This window comes from Xenopus tropicalis, chromosome 9 (assembly GCF_000004195.4).
Source record: "Xenopus tropicalis strain Nigerian chromosome 9, UCB_Xtro_10.0, whole genome shotgun sequence".
Taxonomy (NCBI): Eukaryota; Metazoa; Chordata; class Amphibia; order Anura; family Pipidae; genus Xenopus; species Xenopus tropicalis.
The window spans coordinates 25,896,418-25,918,690 of record NC_030685.2 but is presented as its reverse complement, the minus strand read 5'-3'; the positions used below and the strand labels follow the sequence as shown (position 1 = coordinate 25,918,690).

Below are 22,273 nucleotides of genomic sequence, written 5' to 3'. Positions count from 1 at the left end.
AAATGTTTTTTTCAAGCCTTTTGTAGTTCCTCGGGAGGGGGGAAAAAAAATACATACATGTAATAAAAGGCACTAAGTTTGCCCAGGAACAGTAACCAATCGCACCCAATAAAAAGACTGCTTTTAAATTGGTGACCAGTAAATGCTACCTGCTGATTAGTTGCTATGGGTTACTGCTCCTCGGCAAACTTAGTGCCTTTCAGTACATGACACCTCAGTCATCATATTCACTTTAAAAATACCACAAGTAACAGTAACTTATTTAAACAGGTGCAATTCTGCATTTTCAAGAAATATTCACCTATCCCTTTAAAGGAGAAAGAAAGATAAAAACGAAGTAAGCTTTATCAGAAAGGTCTATGTAAATACAGCCAGAAGCACTCACAGAAACGCTGCACTGACTTCTCTAAAACAAAAAAAAAAAAAAAAAGGATTTCTTGTGTCTGTAATTCATGTGTAATTCAAAACACGCAGCTCTCTCCTGCTACCCCTTTCCTCAAGAATGCTAAGAACTCACTCCCCCCCCTTAGGAATGTGGATCTGAGCCAATCAGCAGGAAGCTGACTCATAGTCTAACTAACTGAGCATGTACACTCAGTCTCGGTCTCTGTGCAGGAGTGAGGCATTATGGGAACTTTCTTTACACAACTCAGCGTTTTTTCTTCCTGTTTGGCTTCTGATCATCTGAACAGGTGAAATATGGGGAGACTTAAGGGCACTATTGAGAGAACTGAAGGTATGCCTGCAGCTTGAGATTAACTCTTTATTAGCCTTTCCTTCTCCTTTAAGTACTGTGTTTGGAACAGCAAGGTACACAATAATGTTGGCTGCCATGCTAAAACCTAACTGTACAGTGCAGTACTGTTCAATATACTAAAAAGAAATCAGCTAAATCTATGTTTGTGGGTCCTTTAGCAGGAAAGGGCTGTTCAGACTTATCCAAGCCTGCTGGGATGTATGACCACTCAATGGATGGATATATCAGTGGTAAGTCTTGCAGTGAATAATAGCAAGCAGATACATTTGTGTCATCACACAAGGAGACTGAAAAGATAAAAGGTTTTTGCGGACAAGTTATTTGCAATTGAAAAAGCCTTCACACTCCAGTATATTAGAACAGTTTACGTTACCATCTGTCTGCATACGGTTGTTCCAGTTGCGGATTAGGAAGTTTAACTTCTCTCTGTTTAATGACTTGAGCCAAGACTTCACTGTCTGACAGATCTTCGTAGGGAGTGGCTGCATTTTCAAATAGCTCCCAAAGTGTTACCCCTAGTGACCTGGAGATAAGAAAATCATCAATAGGTTTTTTTATGCATTATGATATTATGTATCCATATGTATTGCAGTTTGACATGTGGCACTCATTATTGGACCTTATGTGCTTCAATCATGGCACTCTGCAGTGGACATCACACTTTTTTTTTTTTAAATAAAATCTAGATAAATTCTGGGACTAAGCCACATGTATAAAGACAGGCATTTTCTGGGCACACACACACACACCTTACCAAATATTACTGGACTTTGTCTGATCTGCCACTAGTAATTGATCCTGATAGCTTGTCACTAACTCTGGAGCAGTCCATCTAACAGGAATAAACTTTTCCTCAGTGGTCTCCATGTAGTCTTCCTAAAATGTCAAAAATCTATTAGATTATATTACAAAGAAACAAAAAAAGTTATATTCATTTTTCATCAGGACACAGAACACAATCCAGCCTACAGTGTGTATGTAGGTTTCTGTTATTAAATAGCATTTACACGTAGCCCATTCTCTTGTTTGCATTTGAAATATATTTACAAAATGTGTTCTGTGTGGCTTTTCTTGCTAAGTGAAACATGTAGTGAATCCATAGGGCCACAACAACTTAAGGCTTAGCTCAAGCAAGTTTGCTTCTGTTTTCACACCAAAAACCCATGAATAGCCACTTCTAGCTCCAAATGCAAATGGACACAAAGGTGCAAGGAAGCCCTCTATACTTAACACATGCTGATCAGGCTTAAAATGCAATGTCACCTTTCTGCCTAATTTTTCTACATGACACCACAAAAATTAGGTGTATAAGCAAGATCATTCAGCTGGCTTCTTTGTCATGGGTGCAATTTGCGTCTGTGTAATCACACACATATATGGGAGAAACTCTGTATTGTGGCTTCAGCAAATTTTAATTCGGGGCTCATTGGGCAAATTTGTACCTGGGCAGTAACTCATAACAACCAAATTAAATTAGATGTTCACTTGAATTGTTCAACATGGCTAAAAAATACCAATCACTGATTGGTTGCTACTGGGTTACTACGTATGGGCAAATTTGCCCAGTGTTTAAAAGAGACCCCAATATTAGATAAGGCCATGTCGGCCAGAGGCTAAATCTTTTTATTTACAGTATGCCTGAGATCTAATATGTCAGTGGCAGGAGCCACTTTTATATAAAGAGGTAGGGAAAGTGCCCTCCAGTGAATAAATTAGTTAAAAATAAAATTGTAATGCAATTACTTTTGAACAAAACAGCTTCCCAACATGGGAGTATCAGTGTTCTAATCAGAATGTTGACACTGATTTTACAGAAGTGAAGAAAAAAAAACCCCAAAAACCCTACTTACCTTATACCTAGTGAATCCTATGCCATAGTCTCCTATTTTTACGGTTAAATCGGATGTAACATAACAATTCCGGAGCGCCAGATCACTGAAAAATACAGACAACGTTTAAAAGCGCGGCTAATGCAAACGTAACAGTTATTTCACCAAATCAGAAAACCAAACTCAAAACAGATTTCTTTAAGCAGATGGTAGCTACCAGTATACTCAATGAGTTATGATAAAGTTACATTTCTATGTGCAAGGAAACATGTTAAAATAACATGCACAAAGTTAATCAGACATTAAAACAATGATAAATGCGAAGTCCAAAGCAGAGTCTAAGATGCTTTTTATTTACCACCACCAACAAAATCACTGATGCTGGAGCTTTCCCGCACACTCAGACGGCATCAGGATATTGTTGCCAGAAGTAAACACATGGCCTCTCAGTGGAATGGAGACGGTGGTTTAATTCCACTCATTCAGACTTCTTTGCAATACACATCCTTCATTTAAAGTTCATGAATTATAAAAAAAATAAAGATTTCTGCAAGAAACTGTTCTGAATAAGGTGTAAATCATCTTCATCTCTGCTCTTTGGGTGTATGCCTCTGTTTGCTCCTGTGGCAATATTGTTTGGGTATGTGAACATTTATGGAGCTGTATAGGTTTACTAAATGTTTATAGTGCTAGGCAAGCCATTTTACATCCCATGTGCTAGACCAGGGGCGGGCAAACTTTTAGGCTCAGGGGCCACATTGACTTAAAATTTGACAAACGGACCGGGCCAGTGCCGTCTCCGCTCGTCAGTCCCCTAGGTTTTGCGTTGCTGCTAATAGTACATACCTGTGCACAAAATTGTGTTTGTGCATTATGGCAAGTCCTGCTGCTATCTGACAAGCCATTCGCTGGAGCAGCACAATTTCTGTATCCCCTTTCAATTTCTCTCTCTGATTGGTTAAATAAGTTTTCAAGTCACCCTGCAAAAGAAAAATGGAGGCAGAAGTTAGTGGGCTCATTTGCCGGTTCAGAAAAACTTCTAAGTATTCAACAAGGTTATTAAAGTTTTGCAGTTTAATAGTTTTGGACACATATTAATGTATTTGAAAGGTAAACTACACTTTAAAGAAGAGTAAGGCAAATCATTAAACAGAGAAACAGTACATTTTATAACTTAAAGGTCAAACATAAACAAGACTTGTATTTTGAAACTTTGATCTCCTTGTTCTTGTCTCTTTGCCACTTAGCACCTAATCTTTAATGTAACTGTACTTTATATTATTGTAATTACCCGTTTCTGTATTACTGATTTGCTGTACAGCGCTCCATACATAAGTTGTGCTACATAAATTTAAAAAATACATATAAATCTATTGCCCCCATTGCATAGGTCAGAAATGAACAAAGGGCCCTAGCTCTGCAAAACAGAATTGCTTATAACTGGGCCATGAGCTCCATATATTTAGTCTACATTCCCGCTGATAGACTCATTACCTCTGTAGCTACTATACTACACTACTATAATGGCAGTCAGTTTTGGATACTGCTTAGAGATGCAAACAATTCACCTCTAAAAGCAGGGAAACTAGGTTCATTTCTATGGTAGCCCTGGGTACAAAATTCCCAGTACAATACTACTACTACTACAGTACTTTTGTGAGAAGGCAGATGTTGCTTCTCTGAGCATTTTGAAGCATGCCTGTAAACCTCAGTTTCCTAAAAGGCAAGTACGTAACAGGAATAAAACGGCTTTCTTGCAAACCACTTTTTTGTAGGGAGACTATTATTTTTAAATGGTTAGATGCTGCCACCTAGCTCAGCTTAGCTGTATCCTTATCTTTTCAGCTTTACTGCGCATGTGCACATGTGAATCTGTGCTAAAGGCACCATGGAAAAGCTAAGTAAATTGTCAGTGTACCTGTCACTGCAGCTACTTTACCCTTGGTAGGTGTCTGACTTCAGGGGTGACCCAAAGACCCAACAGGCTGGGGCTTGGCTTACATATGATTTGTTCATCTAAACTTTGCCCCTCCGTCCAAATTTAATGTTAATAAAGGTGGCCATACATGGTAAGATCCACTTGTTTGGCGAGGTTCTCAAATGAGCAGATCTTCTCCCGATATCAATCTAATTTGATCGTTTGGCCCTAGGGACCTGATTGACACCTGTACGATTTTTGGGCAGGTATCAACGGGGGGGGGGGGGGGGGTTGTCGGGGGTCTCATACATGGGCAGATACGCTACCAGAACAGTCAAAAGAACTTGAAATGTGTAAAAGTGTCACTAACCCTTTAACACTTAGTGGCAGATTTGTTTGATTTCAGGATTGTTTTTGGCTACTATTTCTGAAATTTGCAGCAGGATATAGGTAGTATTTTTAGTACATTTTTACTCTACTGTGCACAAGTGTACGCCCAAGTGCAGATGAATAAACTCCCCTGCGGCATGGTATTAAAAGGAGAGCTTTTATTAAATCCTGGTCCAAATTGCACTGGTTTGTGAGCTACCAGATAATTAATAACTAAATGAATTGCTATTTAACCTTGTATTGTGACTCAGTTTTATGCAGTCCCTAAGCTCAGTAACAACAGCACAAAGCATATGAATCAATAGAAAAGATAATGGGGAACTGCTGGGGCAATGGTTCTCAAGCTTCCTAATGCCGCAACCCTTTAATACAGTTCCTCCTGTTGTGGTGACCACCAACCATAAAATTTTTCCAAAGACCATCGGAAAATGCGTTTTCCGATGGTCTTAGGCGATCCCTGTTAAAGGGTTGTTCGACCCTCAAAGGGGTCCCGACCCACAGGTTGAGAACCGCTGTGCTGGGGGCAAGTAGTTGCTTTGGGCTGGTATAGAAGCCCATAACAATGTGCAGCGATTCTAGCCTACTCTTTACTTCTCCTTTAAAAGGACATGTTCATCTTAAGCTTTATTTCACAGCTTGGACATGTTGGTGGTAGAAAATTATTTAAAAGTAGCACACAAGTATTCTTTTTAAACCATTGGCACTGCTTAAGAAGACATACTGACATTTATCACAATTGGGGAAGTTGTATTTACTGTATTTATTGCTTGCTATGTAAATTGGTTGATGCACAATATACTTGTAACATTCTCCTCATTCTTGAACAGTTGCATTCAGCCTTAAGGCAGCTACCTTACACAGGCAGTCAGATTACAGATGTGCTAAGGTTAGGGAAATGGCAGGGTTACATATAACCACAGAGTTGATTTTCCCAAGCAGCTGGCTTTAGCAGATGGCCCACCAAAGTACAGAAAGCACAGTCCCTCGCTAAATGAATAATTGCTTTCCTGAATAGGTTTAGTTTAGATCACATACAGTTACTGCTGCTATTACCCTAGAGACATTGGACAGAGAGCATATCAACCTATGACCCAAATATAAGACGTGCAAGAGTAATGCGATAGTAAGGTTACTACTATGCTGCCATGAGCCGCTAGGGAGAACAGTATATCATAAATTCCTTACATTTTACACATTACAATACCCAGAGATTTGCCATAAATACCTCCAGACTCTAGTCATTCAGGCTAAGGTGTAAAGACACTCACCTTACTATAAATAATAAAACTTGTTATAAAGCAATCATACTTTTTGATATACTGACTAAATGTTAGCCATAAATCTTTATAAAAATGCCTCCTCGTTCATAAGAAAGACAAGAAGGTAACTGACCTTGGAATAGCATTTAATGAAGTCTGTTATGAATCAGACATTTTTACTAGAAATCACAAATGGCAGTGATTCAGAAAAGAAAACTGAAAGGATGCAGTTAAGTTCTTGCTCACTAAAATAACAATGCTCTAGATTTACCAAATAATACATAATATATTTTAAACATTTTACCTTTTCAAAAAAACAGACAATGACTGATGAGCAACATGCACAGCTGAAGCCAATATACTCCTGCCTTTAGTTGCACTGTATCCTGGTGGGTGATCGCTGCCAGAGAGCTAGGAAGAGGAAGTCAAGCAGACAGACATGGTGGCTGCCGACCCCATTGTGCTAAGCTACTTTTTATTACCAGTTGTGAGGCAATGTCAGGGAGTGTGGGTGGTACAATTTAAATGGGGAGAGGCCCTATAACATATGCATCTCTTTCTTTGTCCTTTAACTTATCAAAGCTTCACACTGATAACTATTCTGTGCAGACAATGACACACTGTCATGCCCACAATTATAGAGCACAATGGAAAAGATATTCCACTGGTTAAATGTACCAGACACATGGTTGTTAATAAAAAAAGAAAAACAAAAAAAAAAAACACATTTAAAAAAAAAAAAAAATCCAGACAATGCACAATATTTAAATGAACAAGAGATGCTTCCATTTGCTATCTCATGCCCTTAAGTACAGGTATGGGATCAGTTATCTGGCAACCCATTATCTAGAAAGCTCCAAATTACGGGAAGGCCGTTTTAAGCACATAATTCCAATTTTTAAAAAATGTTCTTTTCTCAGGAAAACCCCAGGTCCCACGTATTCTGGATAATAGGCCCCATACTTGTACTATACAGTCATTTTGTTTACTTGACTTACCAAGTCACACAACTCGAACACCAAGAGATAGGGCATGGTTTCAATGCAGTGCCCAACACACTGCACAATATTAGGATGATGAAGAAAACTGAAAAACAATTGACAAGTGAATAAAAGATAAGTAAATTCAGCCACAATCATTTTAGCCTTTTATATGTATTAAAACACACGTTTTATTTGATGGGCTACTGCCAAAATTAAATCCTGTATTTAGTCAGATGAAAGTCACCCAAAATAGCCCTGGTATCTTTCATTCAAGTTCAGGTACATTAGATTATACTCTCATTATTTAACAAACAGTAAACATGTTTTTTTAAACCTTAAAAATATAGAAATTGCAGTGTAGAGTGGAGTAGCTTGAATTTCTAACTTTGCCCTATTTAGTTCAAGAAATACCAAAAACCAAAGATTTTTCATGACATTGTGTATTTAGCACAAGCCCTATTCAACTCATGTTGATTAAGGGTGTATATACTGTCCCTTTAAAACAAATTCAAGATTTACAGCACACCTTTATCTAGATGTTTGTGGCTAAGGATCATGGTACACATGGCAAATTATTTGCTAGCAGAGATGCAAAAAACCTGGACCATGTAGCCTATATTTTACTTTATTGGAAACAGTGGCTCTGACCTATAGAGAAAAGCTTATATCCCTGCTATGAATCCTAACAGGACTTGAGGTGCTTATCAGAAAATGAAATAGAAATCTCGGCACATTACATTTGCCTAGAAACAAACCTTGTTCGAGCCTTCTGTCAGCTAAACAGACCTTGATTCTTTTCAGTAAAGATTCAACCACTAATAAATTATGGAAACATCATCGTTTCTTATGGACCATCTCATAACTTAAAAAGTTATTGCTTGGTATCCCTAAGGAAGGATTCTAAGGTTTTAACAAGTCTATAGATAGTGTTTAACCATCTGCCAAGTAAAGAATGCAGAAGTTCTCACACATTAATAACTGCAATTTAGCGCTTGTTAGTAAATTAACCCCTACGTAAAAATGCAGAATTGTGCCTCATTTGTAAAATTTAAGACACAAACTAATTATTTTCTTCTCTACAAGCAGTTCCAAACACAGTACATGCTACACGTATGTATATATATTCATCTCTTGCTATTTGCACTTGCTTATCCTGCCTTCAGACAGCATTTGTCCATTTACCGTCATTTTGGGAGAAGAGCGACAGGTGATTTGAGGTATTTTGACTGCTGCAGTTCTCTGCTGAAGCCTATGTCAGCCCTTTTATACATCTCTGATTATTTCTGCCTTCTTAAACAGTAGGGGACAAGATACATAACTTCCCAGCAATAAATGTACCTGTATGGCTCTCCATGGTTTATAAAGTGATCTTGCTCTTTGGGGTTAGCGCTTGCCTTTAATTCCTTCACAATCACTCTTGCTACACTGTTTTCTCTGTAGATCTCTCCAAGCAGTACCTGTAAGAAACAGAATTATGGAGTCTATTACATAGTGACACAAACAGCGTATACCCTTGCTTACTTTAAATTGAGAGGAAGCAGACATGCAATCTAGTAGTGTAGCAGGCAAATAACCACAACTGCAAAGCCCCAAAACTCAGTAGGCATACAAATAAGGTGTGTACTTGTGAGCAGGAATTTGGCTGTGTTCCGATTGTATAATTTTAATAAGGAAGATTTTCATGTTTGTGTTTTAGCCTTTTTACTCAAGTTATGGCCATCTGGGAGAAACAGAGCATAAATAAAGCGGTGTGTTTTTGGTGAAAAAAGCATTAATAAAAAGTCTTGTGAACACTGATAAATCACTCAAATGAACCCTGACATATGGAGTAGATTTACAGGTGCTACTTGCACTGCTATTGCTAAGAATAGGCAAAAACATGTACATTTTAGTAAATGCAAATACTAAAGGATGACATCTTATTGAAATGGGAAAAAACCTGAATGTTTAGGGCAGGCACTGCAGTTCAGAGCCTTTAGAGGAGTCCACACAAGATTAAAGGGATTTGTCCGAGAAAACATGTTTTTCACAAAATGCATCAGTTATTAGCGCTCCTCCATCATTTTTTGAAGTTGGGTTAGACATATTCTTAGTTTCCCAGGTGCCCTTAGCCATTTGACTTGTGGTCTGGTGAACTTCAGTCTTTTTACTGCTGTGCAGCAAGCTGAAATATCCACACCCTCTGCCTATCAACAGAACAATGGGCAGGTAACAAGATAGCAGCTCCCTGATACCTGCACTGCTTAAAAATGCTTCCATGCCCCACATAGTGGAAGATATGAGAAAAGCACTCAATATTAAACAACCAAGTCTGGCCAGGACTCCTCCAGTTACATTCAGTAGGGGAAACAATATTCAAGAATTTATTCAAGAATACAATTTTAAATTGTAGATTGAACAATTTGCAATGTACACGGTGTCATGCTATGTCATGCCTTTAAATATATAAGTATCATCCACTTAAAATTGATATTCACTTCAACCTAATAAAATCTATTAATAATGCAGCAGTGCCAATGACTAATTTTTTGTTTGCAATGCTTAGCAGTTAATAGCTTAGGATCAGAGCAGAGCCTTCAGATCTTTCATTAAGATCACTAAGCTGTATAAAATATTTAGTCAATAACAGAACAAAGTAACACACTTACCTTCCCAAACCAGCCATTTCCAATTTCCTGGATGTAGCTCAGACTGTGACGAGGTATTTGGTACTTTGATAAATCTGTGTTAGGGGAGGAAAAGAAAACTGGTAAAACAGATTTGAACTGCAATGCATGAAGGGGGTGGTAAAACCGGAATGAGAAAAATCTGCAGTATGCAGGAAGGAACAACAGGCTTTATTCATAAGATTTATAATGCCTTTTAAACAGAGACAGGGCTGCAATCTGCTGACAAACTTTCTGCATTGTTCTGGGAATAAGGTTGCCTAACATGCAGAGCTTGCAACAGAAGTACATGCGCATACAGTCAGCATTATTATAAGGTTTTATTTTTTTAAATGTGCACATTACATGTAAGCCTTTACAGGGTTTAGCATTGAGAATTTCTGAAGGCAAGGCAAGGTATGCAAGTATATTACATGATAGCCAGGTAAGGTATGGCTACTATTCGTCTAAAGGTGGCCACATACTATAAGTTTTGCTCATTTGGCCAGGTTGCCAAACGAGTGGATCTTTCTCCCGATAAGCCCACCCCAATTTTTGCCCAGATATCTGCCGGGAAGGCCTGTCAGCAATAAGCTGTGGGTGCAAGGGCACCTTAATACTGATACCATACCAACTTTAGATTAAAAGGGAGCCAGAGACCAAGTTTAAGCAGAAAATAAGCCTGTCTGTGGTTTGTTCATACCTGCCCAGATCCATCATAATCTTTACCCATCTCTCTAAAAGTATATTTTGCATTCTTCTCACCAACAAAGGTGATAAATGCTACAAAAATGCACCAGATGTCAATATGAATGTCATGAACATTTTCAGATAAATAACAAAGCATTGCTTTACTGGAACATGGGGCACTTTCAAACTAATGAAGTAGCCTTTTTAAGGAGCCCAAGGTGCCATTGCTATAAACTGCACATATCAAAGTATTTGCAGCACATTCATATGCATTTTGTTTGCAAACAATGTTTACTTAAAGGTAGCCATGCACAGGCCAGAAAAGCTGCCAACTGTGTACATCCAGATTAAGCCGGCAACCAACCAACCCAGTGGGTCAGATGAACAGATCGTCCCAAATTGGTCCAGAGCACTGGTGGCCAAATTTGGTAAAAATCTGCTCATTTGGCAAGATCATACACAGTGTTACACTTTGCTATGTATGCCTGAAGCATGCAGTCTGTTCAAAGTTATTTGATAAATAAAAAAAGCTTATCTGTAAAAATGTGATCATTCAGATATGAGCAATCCAAAAACTGACCTTGAGCTGCCTGTAGCTGGGAAGGAACAGAGAGAGACACAGTTGGGACAGTTAAAGTAAAAACATCAGCAGGAGACTGATTTGATGGGGTATCTTCTGCGGGAGGTGTAAAATCAAGTTCCTCATCAAAATGATCCTCAAATTCCTACAACAAAGCAAAATCAAATTTGCATTCAGCAGAATCCCCATTTTATGTTCTCAAGAGAACAAGAAATAAATACTGTAAATTACAGGAAAATATAAAGCCAGGGGAAATGTGTTAAAGAAAAGTTATCTTGTTAACATTTATCAACAGCAGATGACCAGTACCATAGAATCTACAGCACAGGAACTACAGTCTTTTAATGTGGGTGCCACAGACACTACATTTACAGCGATAACAGTCAGAGAGTTAGTCTTATGCTGAAAATGTGTAAATATTTATCACATAAATGGTGTTATATAATTACATTTCTTTTGTTAAAAATAAAATCACTACCTAGCACCACATATTATTATTATTAACATTTATTTATAAAGCACCAACATATTCCGCAGCGCTGTATAAGTAACATTATATATAGATTTTCAACAGACAGAATGCAGACTTACTTCGCTACCCAGGAGCAAAGCAATAGATAAATGCACCTCATACACAGAGAAAACTAAATAACTAGCGGCCCATTCATTAAAGTCTGTGTGTAATTTCCACAACTTTTTCATACTATGCGTCAATTTGTGTATAAAAGTTTTGTTATTCATTCAAGCTTCGGTATCGTGACTTTCCTTTGGCCAGGTTGGAGCTGCAGAGTGCCATTGAGCCCTATGGGAGACTTTCCTTGGGCCAGGTTGGAGCTGCAGAGTGCCATTGAGCCCTATGGGAGACTTTCCTTGGGCCAGGTTGGAGCTGAAGAGTGCCATTGAGCCCTATGGGAGACTTTCCTTGGGCCAGGTTGGAGCTGCAGAGTGCCATTGAGCCCTATGGGAGACTTTCCTTTGGCCAGGTTGGAGCTGCAGTGTGCCATTTGAGTCCTGTGGGAGGTTTCCAAAAACATGCACTGAAGTTTCAAAGTCAGAAAGTTTTTTGCACTGTTTCCGATTGCTCGGATTCATTCAAGCTTCGGTATCGTGACTTTCCTTTGGCCAGGTTGGAGCTGCAGAGTGCCATTGAGCCCTATGGGAGACTTTCCTTGGGCCAGGTTGGAGCTGCAGAGTGCCATTGAGCCCTATGGGAGACTTTCCTTGGGCCAGGTTGGAGCTGAAGAGTGCCATTGAGCCCTATGGGAGACTTTCCTTGGGCCAGGTTGGAGCTGCAGAGTGCCATTGAGCCCTATGGGAGACTTTCCTTTGGCCAGGTTGGAGCTGCAGTGTGCCATTTGAGTCCTGTGGGAGGTTTCCAAAAACATGCACTGAAGTTTCAAAGTCAGAAAGTTTTTTGCACTGTTTCCGATTGCTCGGATACGAAAATTTCTGAACTTTCGGATCGTCCCACGATATTTTAGCTCTTAGGAAACTAAAGATGTCACTTACTGCTGCTTATCTTTATATTTTGTGCAATGAGTATGCACTGTGAGATGGCTTGTGGGCTTGAGAAAGGACACGCTGCATGGCCAAAATGTTGCCAAATTTGCCTTTATTGTAATACAATTTTTGGGCACTATGTTTGTCCATAAATTGCAATATAGTGGTGATAGGTAAAACTTAGTCCCTGTGTAAAATGAATACAATGAAACAGTATAAATCTTAATGAATAAGATGAAAGTTAAGGACAGGCCAGGGTGGGGATGACTGACATAATTAGCCAGCTGAATGTATTTGTGCTTTAACATATTAACAAACAATCCTAGGGGATGGCATGTCTTAGTAGCCATCTATCTATGGTTTCTACAGGAGGTACAGAAGCATTTTTGTTACAGGTAATGGCAGAATGTCATGCTTAACCAGCAAAGCAAGGTGGATTAGACAAGGGGGTATGCCAATTGTACCAGGTGCAATATGACAGCATATACTCCAGTGGCAACTTTAACTAGTAATGTGCTTGTCAATGGTTGTGGGTGTTGCTTTTATCTTTAAGGTGCAAAAATATTTTACAAGCTCTTCTAGAATAATAAGGTCCACGACAGAAATATTGTATCATTCACTCACCCAATTATAATTCAAAGTGGGTATACACATAATTACTTAAGGCCACTGTGCAGCAAATAAGATTTTGTTTTTTATTTGATTGAGCCATGCCAGTAATTTTGAAAATGCACTAAAATCTTGAATATAAGCCAGCATCCAGACAGGTGGATATTTCACCATCTTTAGTTGTCTAGCTTAACAAACACACCCAGTCCATATATATATATATATAGCCATTTCCGGAGATAACACCTAATTGGTTTCAGTGTGCTATAGATGGAAACATACCATCATCAGTTTGCAAAACAGCTTGATAATAATGTAACAGAGAAATTACATCTATTACACATGGCAAATATACATAAAACATAATAACAGAAGAGGAAACAGGGAAGAGACATGTCTGATTTTGTTTGCTTGAGTGTACTTCCTACTTTGAGTTACCAAGGGTGAGTAATTAGTAAATAGAAACCTGATAGCAGTTACTGAGATGCGGGTGTACATTTTAATGGAGTTTAACTCATGGATGAACAAATATCAGGAAAGAGGAAGCACAAGCTCCATAACGTCCCCACTGCATTGTAACATGTGAGAAAAAGTCCACATTTATATTTCATTTAAAGTAAGCACAGTAGTACTACAATATTCACATAGATATGATCATTGTAACCCCAGCTTTCCTGGTGATTTAGTTTTAGAAATTATGACCACCACCAGGACAAATGTCATCTGAAATGACAAGATGATCAGGAAAAAGCACCTACCTTGAAGTCTATTTCTTGCTCTTTGCAGCAAGATATACAGCCGATCACAAGGAGAACCAATGCAATAAAACTGCATACGGACAGAAGCACAGAAAACAAGGGAACTCCATCAGTGGGAACATCTTCTGTTGATACAGAAATGAATTGGCTGTTAAATTTTATGTTCCCAGTGCGATATTTTTGTCTTTTTACCTGAATTATTTGATGTTACAGCACAACATTTTGCTTTTAGAATATGATGCAGGCAATTTGGAAACTTGCCTTGAAACATTATGATTATACACACACACACAAAATCATATATAACCCCTCATGCAAACTGCTACTGGGGTACTAAACTAACCCCCTAATCCCTGGAGTTAAGAAAACAAAGCTCATATTACAATATAATACAGGTATGGGACCTGTTATCCAAAATGCTCGGGACCGGACGTTTTCCAGTTAAGAGGGTCTTTCTGTAATTTGTATCACCATACTTAAGTCTGCTGAAAATTATTCTAACCATTAAATGAACCCAACAGAATTGTTGTGCTTTCAATAAGGATTAATTATATCTTAGTTTGGATCAAGTACAGTTGTGTTATTAAAGAGAAAAAGAAAATTAATTTCAAAAATTTGAATTGCACAATGCAGTCTATGGAAGACCGTCTCTCTGTAAATTGAAACTCTCTGGAAAACAGGTTTTCATATAACAGATCCCATACCTGTATAGTAACTTGCATATTCATTATTCAGTATTTATTCATCAAATTAAATGGATTCACTAAGAATTGGGAATGAAGTCATTTTGGTCTACTGAATATATACTTGCAAGGATGTTAGCCATTAAGGTAAGTTTTTGTTGTTTTGTAAGAACGCTACGTTTAATTGTTGACTAAAGGGGAGCAAATTTTGCTGGAATATTCTCAGATACAAAGTATGATTAACAAAGAGAGCTACACAGTTGCAAGTTATTATCACTCCTTTAAACATTCCAGAAATGCTAGCAAGCCTACTATGATCAAAGGGAAATTGCATAAACTAATAACATGTCACAAGACTTCTTAACTGAGTCCAAAGGTTTCTAGCAGAATTCCTCCAATCCTCCCACCACAAGTACAGGTCTACAATAAATAACTTTGAACCACCTTCAGCTGTAGTTGAACTACTGTTAAGCACATAATGACTGACAAGAGGCAAATTCGACTACACACAGTAGTAACACACTGGCCAACACATACTCTGATATATTTGTGTGGCTGTTAGATGGCTGGACTGGATGGGCTGCCAATTACTGGGTTAAAGTTATGCTGGTTTGACAAGTCCATGCAAATTTCAAGGAAGTTTGGACCTGTACAAGGTCCGAAATTCTCTGACATTAACTGCCTGTGTCAACGCACCTATCCAGCATTCTGACCAGTTTGTCTAGGGATAATAGCAGTTTTACTTTAAATTCTGGACTTCTGATCTAGAATATACAAATGTGTAGAATTTCCTCCTTAATTTCAAAGACTAAAATAGAATAAAGAATATATAAAAACTAACCATGACTGAGGTAGACCTAGTGTAAACTTCGTGAATTGTATGATTACATTATTACATTACCCTTTTATATGCTGGGAAATAGTAGAATATATATAGGTCAGCACAGAGATTAAGTGCACTGCTCACAGGAGTCCCCAGGGAAGAACCATAAAAAATATAATGAAAAACAGAGAAATGTCGCTGGAAAGTGTGTTTTTATGTTCAATTTATTTTGCATCAAACAGTGGTGATAGAAAGATTTCCACTCAAATAATAGGGGTTTGAATGCATCTTAGTAGCATTAAAGGGAAATTATAGCCCCCTTTTTGACAGGTTACTTTTTGGGCTTAGGTAGAAAGTGTATAAATACTAAACTTCCAGAATTATCAATATTTTTACATAGACATGCCTGATTTTGCTGATAGAATGGAAAAACTGATAGTCTCTCTCTCTCTCTGTTCGTAGGTATCCGTTCCCCACCAACCCTTGGGGGCAGATTTACTAAGACACGAACGCTCCAAGTGTATTTTCGGCTAATTTTTCGTTGTTTGCGTGATTTTGCCGCCCGCGGGACTTTTCGTTAGCTTGCGTGAAAAAATCGGAAAGGATAGCAATACAAAGCTTTTTTTCCCTGTATAGCCTTAAGGGATGTTGGGAAAGGGTTAATCAGAGTACAGGTATCGTACCCCTTATCTAGAAACCCATTATCCAGAAAGTTCAAAAGTTCTGGAAAGGAACTCCCATAGACTTCATTTTAATAAAATAATTCACATTCTTAAAAATGTTTTCCCTTTTCTCTGTAATAATAAAACAGTACAGGTATGTGCCCCATTATCCAGAATGCTTGGGACCTTTTCCAGATAAGGGGTCTTTCCATAATTTGTATCTCCTACCTTTTGTCTATAAAAAAAAATATTTAAATAGTAATTAAACCCAATAGGATTGTCTAGGTCCAATAGGGATTAATTATATCTTTGAGTTGGTAAGTACAAGGTACTGTTTTACTATTACAGAAAAAAGGGAAATGTGAATTATTTGATTAAAATGGATTTTATGGCAGATGGGCTTTCCCCATTTTCTTAGTTTCTGGATAACGGGTTTCCGGATAAGAGGTCCAATATCTGTACCTTGTACTTCATCCCTACAAAGATATAATTGATCCTTATTGGAGCCAAAACAATCCTATTGGGTTCAATTACTGTTTAAATCATTTTTTTTAGCAGACTTAAGGTAGGAGATCCGAATTAGGGAAAGACCCCTTATCCAGGTCCCGAGCATTCTGGATAACAGGTCCCGAGCATTCTGGATAACAGGTCCCATACCCGCCTGTACCATGGTTTGACTCCAATTTCTGGAACCAGTTATGTCTGTATAACAAAACACAAACAAACAATGGTCTATATCTTCCCATGAAGCTACCTCAAAACTGCCAGTGAGAAGACAGAAGATAAACACTATCTAAAAAAAATACTGATCTGTGGGAGAAACCAATTTTTGTTTTTATTCAAATCCAAATGATACTTTTTGGGCTTATACTGTAAATGAAGGTTCAGCAATTTACTGCAACTGTGTGGAACATGCTGGGGTATAAGTAAATGCCTGCCTACTAGGGTTGGGGACACAGATTAAAGAGTCACCCAGAGTTTCTTCACAGAGTAATAATGTACGAAATTGCATGCATATGCAAGAAAAAAAACTTCTTATACCAAAGAGCAGTATTAATTGTTTAACATAAGCCCAGTTTATGTTAAACAGGGGCGTGTACTTCTCATTTTAAAATTATAAAGTAAAATGTCTTAAATGACTTTCGTAGAAACAAATCAAGGGCGTTCATATGGCCAATATATGGCTCCTGATAAACTGGCTACGCATTCAGTAAAGCCTGTGGACGTGCAAACTCTGCAAAGGAAGCAATATGGAAACTATTTAAAGCACCTAGATAATATATCAAACGATATTTAGTTAAATGTTTACAATAGAAACCATGGGGCTGGAAGCCCTAGGTAACAAAATTGTGTATTTTGCCTTTCTGAATGTCTCCCTTTCAGGCAGGTTTTCACCCATCTCATCATTACATAAGAACGTTGTTCAAAATCTTGTTATACATCCAAAATCCATTGAAGCATGAAAGGGACACAACAAATGGCCTAGGGAAATACAATACAACATCCTTATAAATTACACTTTGTTTATTTACTATTGAATTAGCATAACAACGTTATCTCCGATATTGCATGTATTATTCCATTCCATTATTGTACTTATTCTATATGATATGGAATATTTATAACCATGCATATATAGTAAAAACTAAAACAGAATGCAAGACACAAGCCTCGGATTTATATCAATCTCCTATGTAATGCAGGTTTATAAAAGAACAAAATACCTGATGCCCTGATGTCCCACAGCCAGACTGGGATGGGTCGAATAGTACATATATGAAAACAAGCGCCTTGCCTGTTTAGCTTTACAATCTATGTCTAAAATAAGCCATACTTCATATTTATTACTTCAATTTCAGTTGAAAGCGAGTGTAGGACAGGCCAGCCGGAGATGACCGGCATAGTTGGCCAGCTTGAATATATTGCAATTTATGGACAAACAACCTCTTTTTGGTTTAAAGGGAAGAGCATTTTTCGTAGCTTAACGCACAAAATGTTTTCGTGTCCTATATATAATGATAATGGGTGAGTGCAGAGGGCCTCTTATCTTTGTTTGAATTTTGTGGTGACAGCCTCATTGCACCCTGCCTTTACTGTTTAAAATGTCATGGGGAGCACAATTTCCCCTATTTTGTTATAGAAATTTACCAGCCACATTACATTCTGCTTGTTCATTCTAAGGGCCTAAAAGTATGTTAGTACAATTTCTCCAACCAGATTTAACCACTTGAAACCCGATCATTTACCCCAGAAGTCATGTAGGTTACATGATACATAGCGTTGCTCTTACATACAACAAAGTCTTTCCCTATATTCTCTATTTATAAGAACAGCTATGGGACTGAGAATGCTTGGTACCTGGTGTTTTCTAAGGGTTTTCCATAATTTGGATCATCATATGTTAGGGTGAAGACACAATGAGCTACTAGTAGCAGCTACTTGTCAGTTACTAAACACCAGAAAATACCCTGCCATGGAGAATACTGAGAATTGCCTCTGCTAAAACACACAAAGACAATTATCAGTAAATTATCAGCATTTTTTTTTTTAGTAGCCACAACAAGTAGCTGCTACTACTAGTTCTGTGTGTCTTCAACCTTAAGGGCGAAGACACACGGGGCGATTAGTCGCCGTGACTTTTAATTAATTCAGTGGTGGCGACTAATCGCAGCGAATTTCTGGCCATAGAGCACAATTGGGTTGCCACGACAATATGAGCGCGCAATTTCATTGCACAAATTAGTCGCTGCGACTTTTTGAAAAGTTGCGCCGACTTATCGCCCAGTGTGTCTTCGTCCTAATGGGTTGTTTACCTTTGTACAGCATTCACAATTCTAACAGTACACATTAATAGAACAATCTTTGCCAAAAACAAAGTTAACTGTACAGCTGAAGAGAAATTCACCTCAGAATCATCCCTCTGCTGATGTTTCTGCAATTACAGTTGCTTTTTTAATTTCTTATATGATGTCACGCATAGTACTGGAAGCAGGCTTAGCTCCTATTGGCCTATGGATATGCCATTGCAAGGGGCACATTAACCAATGGCCTTTCAATTTGTACAACTGGTTAAAGTGCACAAGCAACCAATGAACTAGTCCAACAGGAAAAAAAGGCAAAGCTTGGATGTTACAATGTAAGAATTTCTTACTGTGTCATGTTAAAAATAGGCCCCTCCCATCCCATCAGAAAACTGATCAGAGAGACAGAAAAAGAACTGATTTAACAGGTATGAAAAGTAGCTATTATATTGGCCTTTTTATAGAAAATGGATTTTCCAAGACACTGAGAGCATTGCTTGTTTAATAAGATTTGGACATTGAAGTTGAACAACCCCTAAAAAATAATTCAAACATTATATAAACCCAATAGAATTGCTTTGCCTCCAATAAGGATTAATTATATCTTAGTTACCATCAAGTACAAGGTTCTGTTTAATTATTATGAGAAAAAAAAATGATTTAAAATTATTTGAATTATATAAATATAATAGAGACTTTGGGAGATAGTTTCACATAATTTGGAGCTTTCTGGATAACATGTTCCAAATAATGGGTGCCATGCCTGTACTAGTAGATGAGTGTACGTCATCACTGGTATCAGCAGACATTAGCAGCAATCTACTGGCCCTCCTGGACTCGGTGTAAAGATATACACAAACACACAAGATCACTGACTTGCATCCTGTAGCAGTGGCTCCCTGCCAGATGTACAGAGATAATAAGCATCAGTGAATGCAGTAAGCTCACCCTCCAAGAGATGTCAAGCAAAATTTCTATTTGCAGCTGCTGTGCCTTAGCATTATTCTTAATGAGTACATCTAAGTACAGGAAAAGATTATTGCAGCTGCAACTTTGTACAGATGCAAATATGCAGAAAAAGAATGTTAAGAGCACTTTAGTCATAAGGAATTGCTGGGGTCATAAAACATTAGCAAATACGGTTACGGGATCTATTGTCCAAATGCTTGGGAACTGGGTGTTTTCCAGGTAATGGGTTTTTCTGCATTTTGGATAACCGTTGATGAAAATGTTTAACCGTTAAATAAACCAGACAATTGTTCTGCCACCATATGGATTCATGAAACTTAGTTATAGTTAAGTACAAGCTAGTGTTTTATTATTACAGAGAGGAAATAGAATTATCCGCTTAAACTTGGATATGGCCATAATTAAAGGCTTACTGGATATCAGGCTTCAAGATCCCATACTTGTACTGTCTAAATTACCCATAACCTAGTGATATCCTAGAATACAAAATTCCTACTATATTATCCCAGAATTTATTCCAAGGAAAAAAACAACAATGCTGCATACATAAGAACAATGTCAGAATTGTTATGGCCCTCAATAGGATTAAAACTAAACAAACTTGCCATGGAAGATTCGGCCGAAAAGTTCTGATCTTCTCCAAAACTGTAGGGAAAGCAATTATCCCTAAAAAGGTAGCATTTCTGATGGCAAATTGTGGGGCTGGGCCCTCTAGTTAAGATATTCTTGGAAATATTGCTGAATAGCTAATGCAGAAATATAGTCATTATGTATCTAATCTTAGGAACTAAGTGGGGACCCTGCCACTGCACTACTAGGTACAGGTAAGGGACCAGATATCCACAATGCTTGGGGTGTGGGGATTTCCGGATAAGGGGTCTTTCCATAATTTGGATCTCCATTGCTCAGCTTCAATGTTCAAATCTTGTTAAACAATCTCAGTGTGTTGAAAAAAGCTACGTTTTATACCAGTTAAATCAGCCCTTCTGTGTCTGATCAGTTTTCTGAAAGGATAGGGGGGGGGGGCCTATTTTGAACTTGGCACACTGAGAACTTTCTATATGCTTACATAACAACATCCAGGCTTTGCCCTATTGGACCAATTCATTGGTTGCTTGTGCACTCTAACCAGTTGCATAAAAGATCACTGATTAATTTCTCCCTTGCAATGGCATAGCCATAGGCACACAGACTGGGCATATCACTAATCTCACATATTGTTATGTTGGATTTGCAGCAGTCTGTCACATATTCTGACATTGCTTCCTATGCCTGTCCTGACAGGAAACACAGCCAATAGGAGCCAAGTGTGCTGCCAGTACTATGTGTGACTTCATATAAGGAAGTGAATAAGCAACTGTAGTGTTTATAGGGGTCACCGACCCCCCCAGGACAGGGTCTGTGCAGTAGTGAAGGATAATTCTGAGGTCAATATCTCTTCAGTTGTGTTACCTATGTATACAGCAATGATTGCTCTATTAATGCGAACTGTTAGATTTTGTGTATTTTGTACAAAGGTGAGAAACCCCTTTAGGTCTACTAAAAAAATAATTTAAATGTTAATTAAACCCAACAGGATTGTATTGTCACCAATAAGGGTTAATTATATCTTAGCTGAGATCAAGTATAAGGTACTGTTTTATTATTACAGAGAAAAAGGAAATCATATGACAAATTTTGAATTATTTGATTAAAATTGAGTCTATGGGAAGTGTAGTTCTGAGTTTTCTAGATAATAAGTTCCCGGATAGAAGCTAAAATGGTAAAAAGAAAATTACAGGTCATGCCAGCTGCAACGATATAAAACTATATAAAAGCCATCTCTTTTGGAAAAGAGAATGGCATTGTGTATTTCCATGTTTGCTTAACAATACTAAGTGCCAAGTAGTGGGTACTGTCAAGTCTCAGTCTAGATATTTTATATTATCATATCAACTAGTATTGCCACTTTCACTACAGTAAATGCAATTTTGCAGATAAAAGCTTTTGTGCTGAATATCCTACGCCAGCAGAAAACCCGCCAGCACCCAATATCATTATAAATAGCAGGGATTTCAGAGCAACATAACAGATTGTCAATTTTTCCAATTTACAGTTATAACAAAGGCAGTTGCAGGGCAGACTATTAAGTTTAAGTACGCTCCTAGTCTCACTATACACACACAGACATTCTAAGCAGAGATGGGTAATTGTGCCTGTGCAATAAACCTTGGCGACTGAAGTCACAGAGGGCAATAAGGGAAATGAGACATACCTTGTGCATAAAGGGTACGAAATTACTTAAGACCAAAGGAACGGGGTGATCGACTAAGCAAGCAATGTGTAAACACAAAACATGGCTTATTGATGTTTATGCAGAGTGCACCAACGCCCTATGACCAAATCACTATCTGGGCACGTGAAAATCAGACGATATA

The 22,273-nt window shown here is 38.0% G+C and overlaps 1 protein-coding gene and 1 non-coding gene across 2 annotated transcripts in view; both read right to left on the bottom strand.

Moving 5' to 3' along the window:
* The window catches only part of lmtk2 (lemur tyrosine kinase 2), a 39,938-nt gene that overhangs the window by 10,557 nt on the left and 7,108 nt on the right, over positions 1 to 22,273 (bottom strand). The window contains exons 2-10 of the mRNA XM_002931972.5: positions 13,919 to 14,043; positions 11,052 to 11,196; positions 9,785 to 9,858; positions 8,475 to 8,593; positions 7,152 to 7,239; positions 3,433 to 3,566; positions 2,608 to 2,692; positions 1,512 to 1,633; positions 1,131 to 1,280 (exon numbers count right to left, since the gene is read on the bottom strand). Coding sequence (XP_002932018.3) covers positions 1,131 to 1,280; positions 1,512 to 1,633; positions 2,608 to 2,692; positions 3,433 to 3,566; positions 7,152 to 7,239; positions 8,475 to 8,593; positions 9,785 to 9,858; positions 11,052 to 11,196; positions 13,919 to 14,043 — 1,042 coding nt within the window. The remainder of the gene's footprint in view (positions 1 to 1,130; positions 1,281 to 1,511; positions 1,634 to 2,607; positions 2,693 to 3,432; positions 3,567 to 7,151; positions 7,240 to 8,474; positions 8,594 to 9,784; positions 9,859 to 11,051; positions 11,197 to 13,918; positions 14,044 to 22,273) is intronic.
* On the bottom strand, positions 2,951 to 3,010 carry mir338-2 (microRNA mir-338-2). Its single transcript, NR_049698.1, has one exon. It is a non-coding gene; the product is annotated as a microRNA mir-338-2 (primary transcript).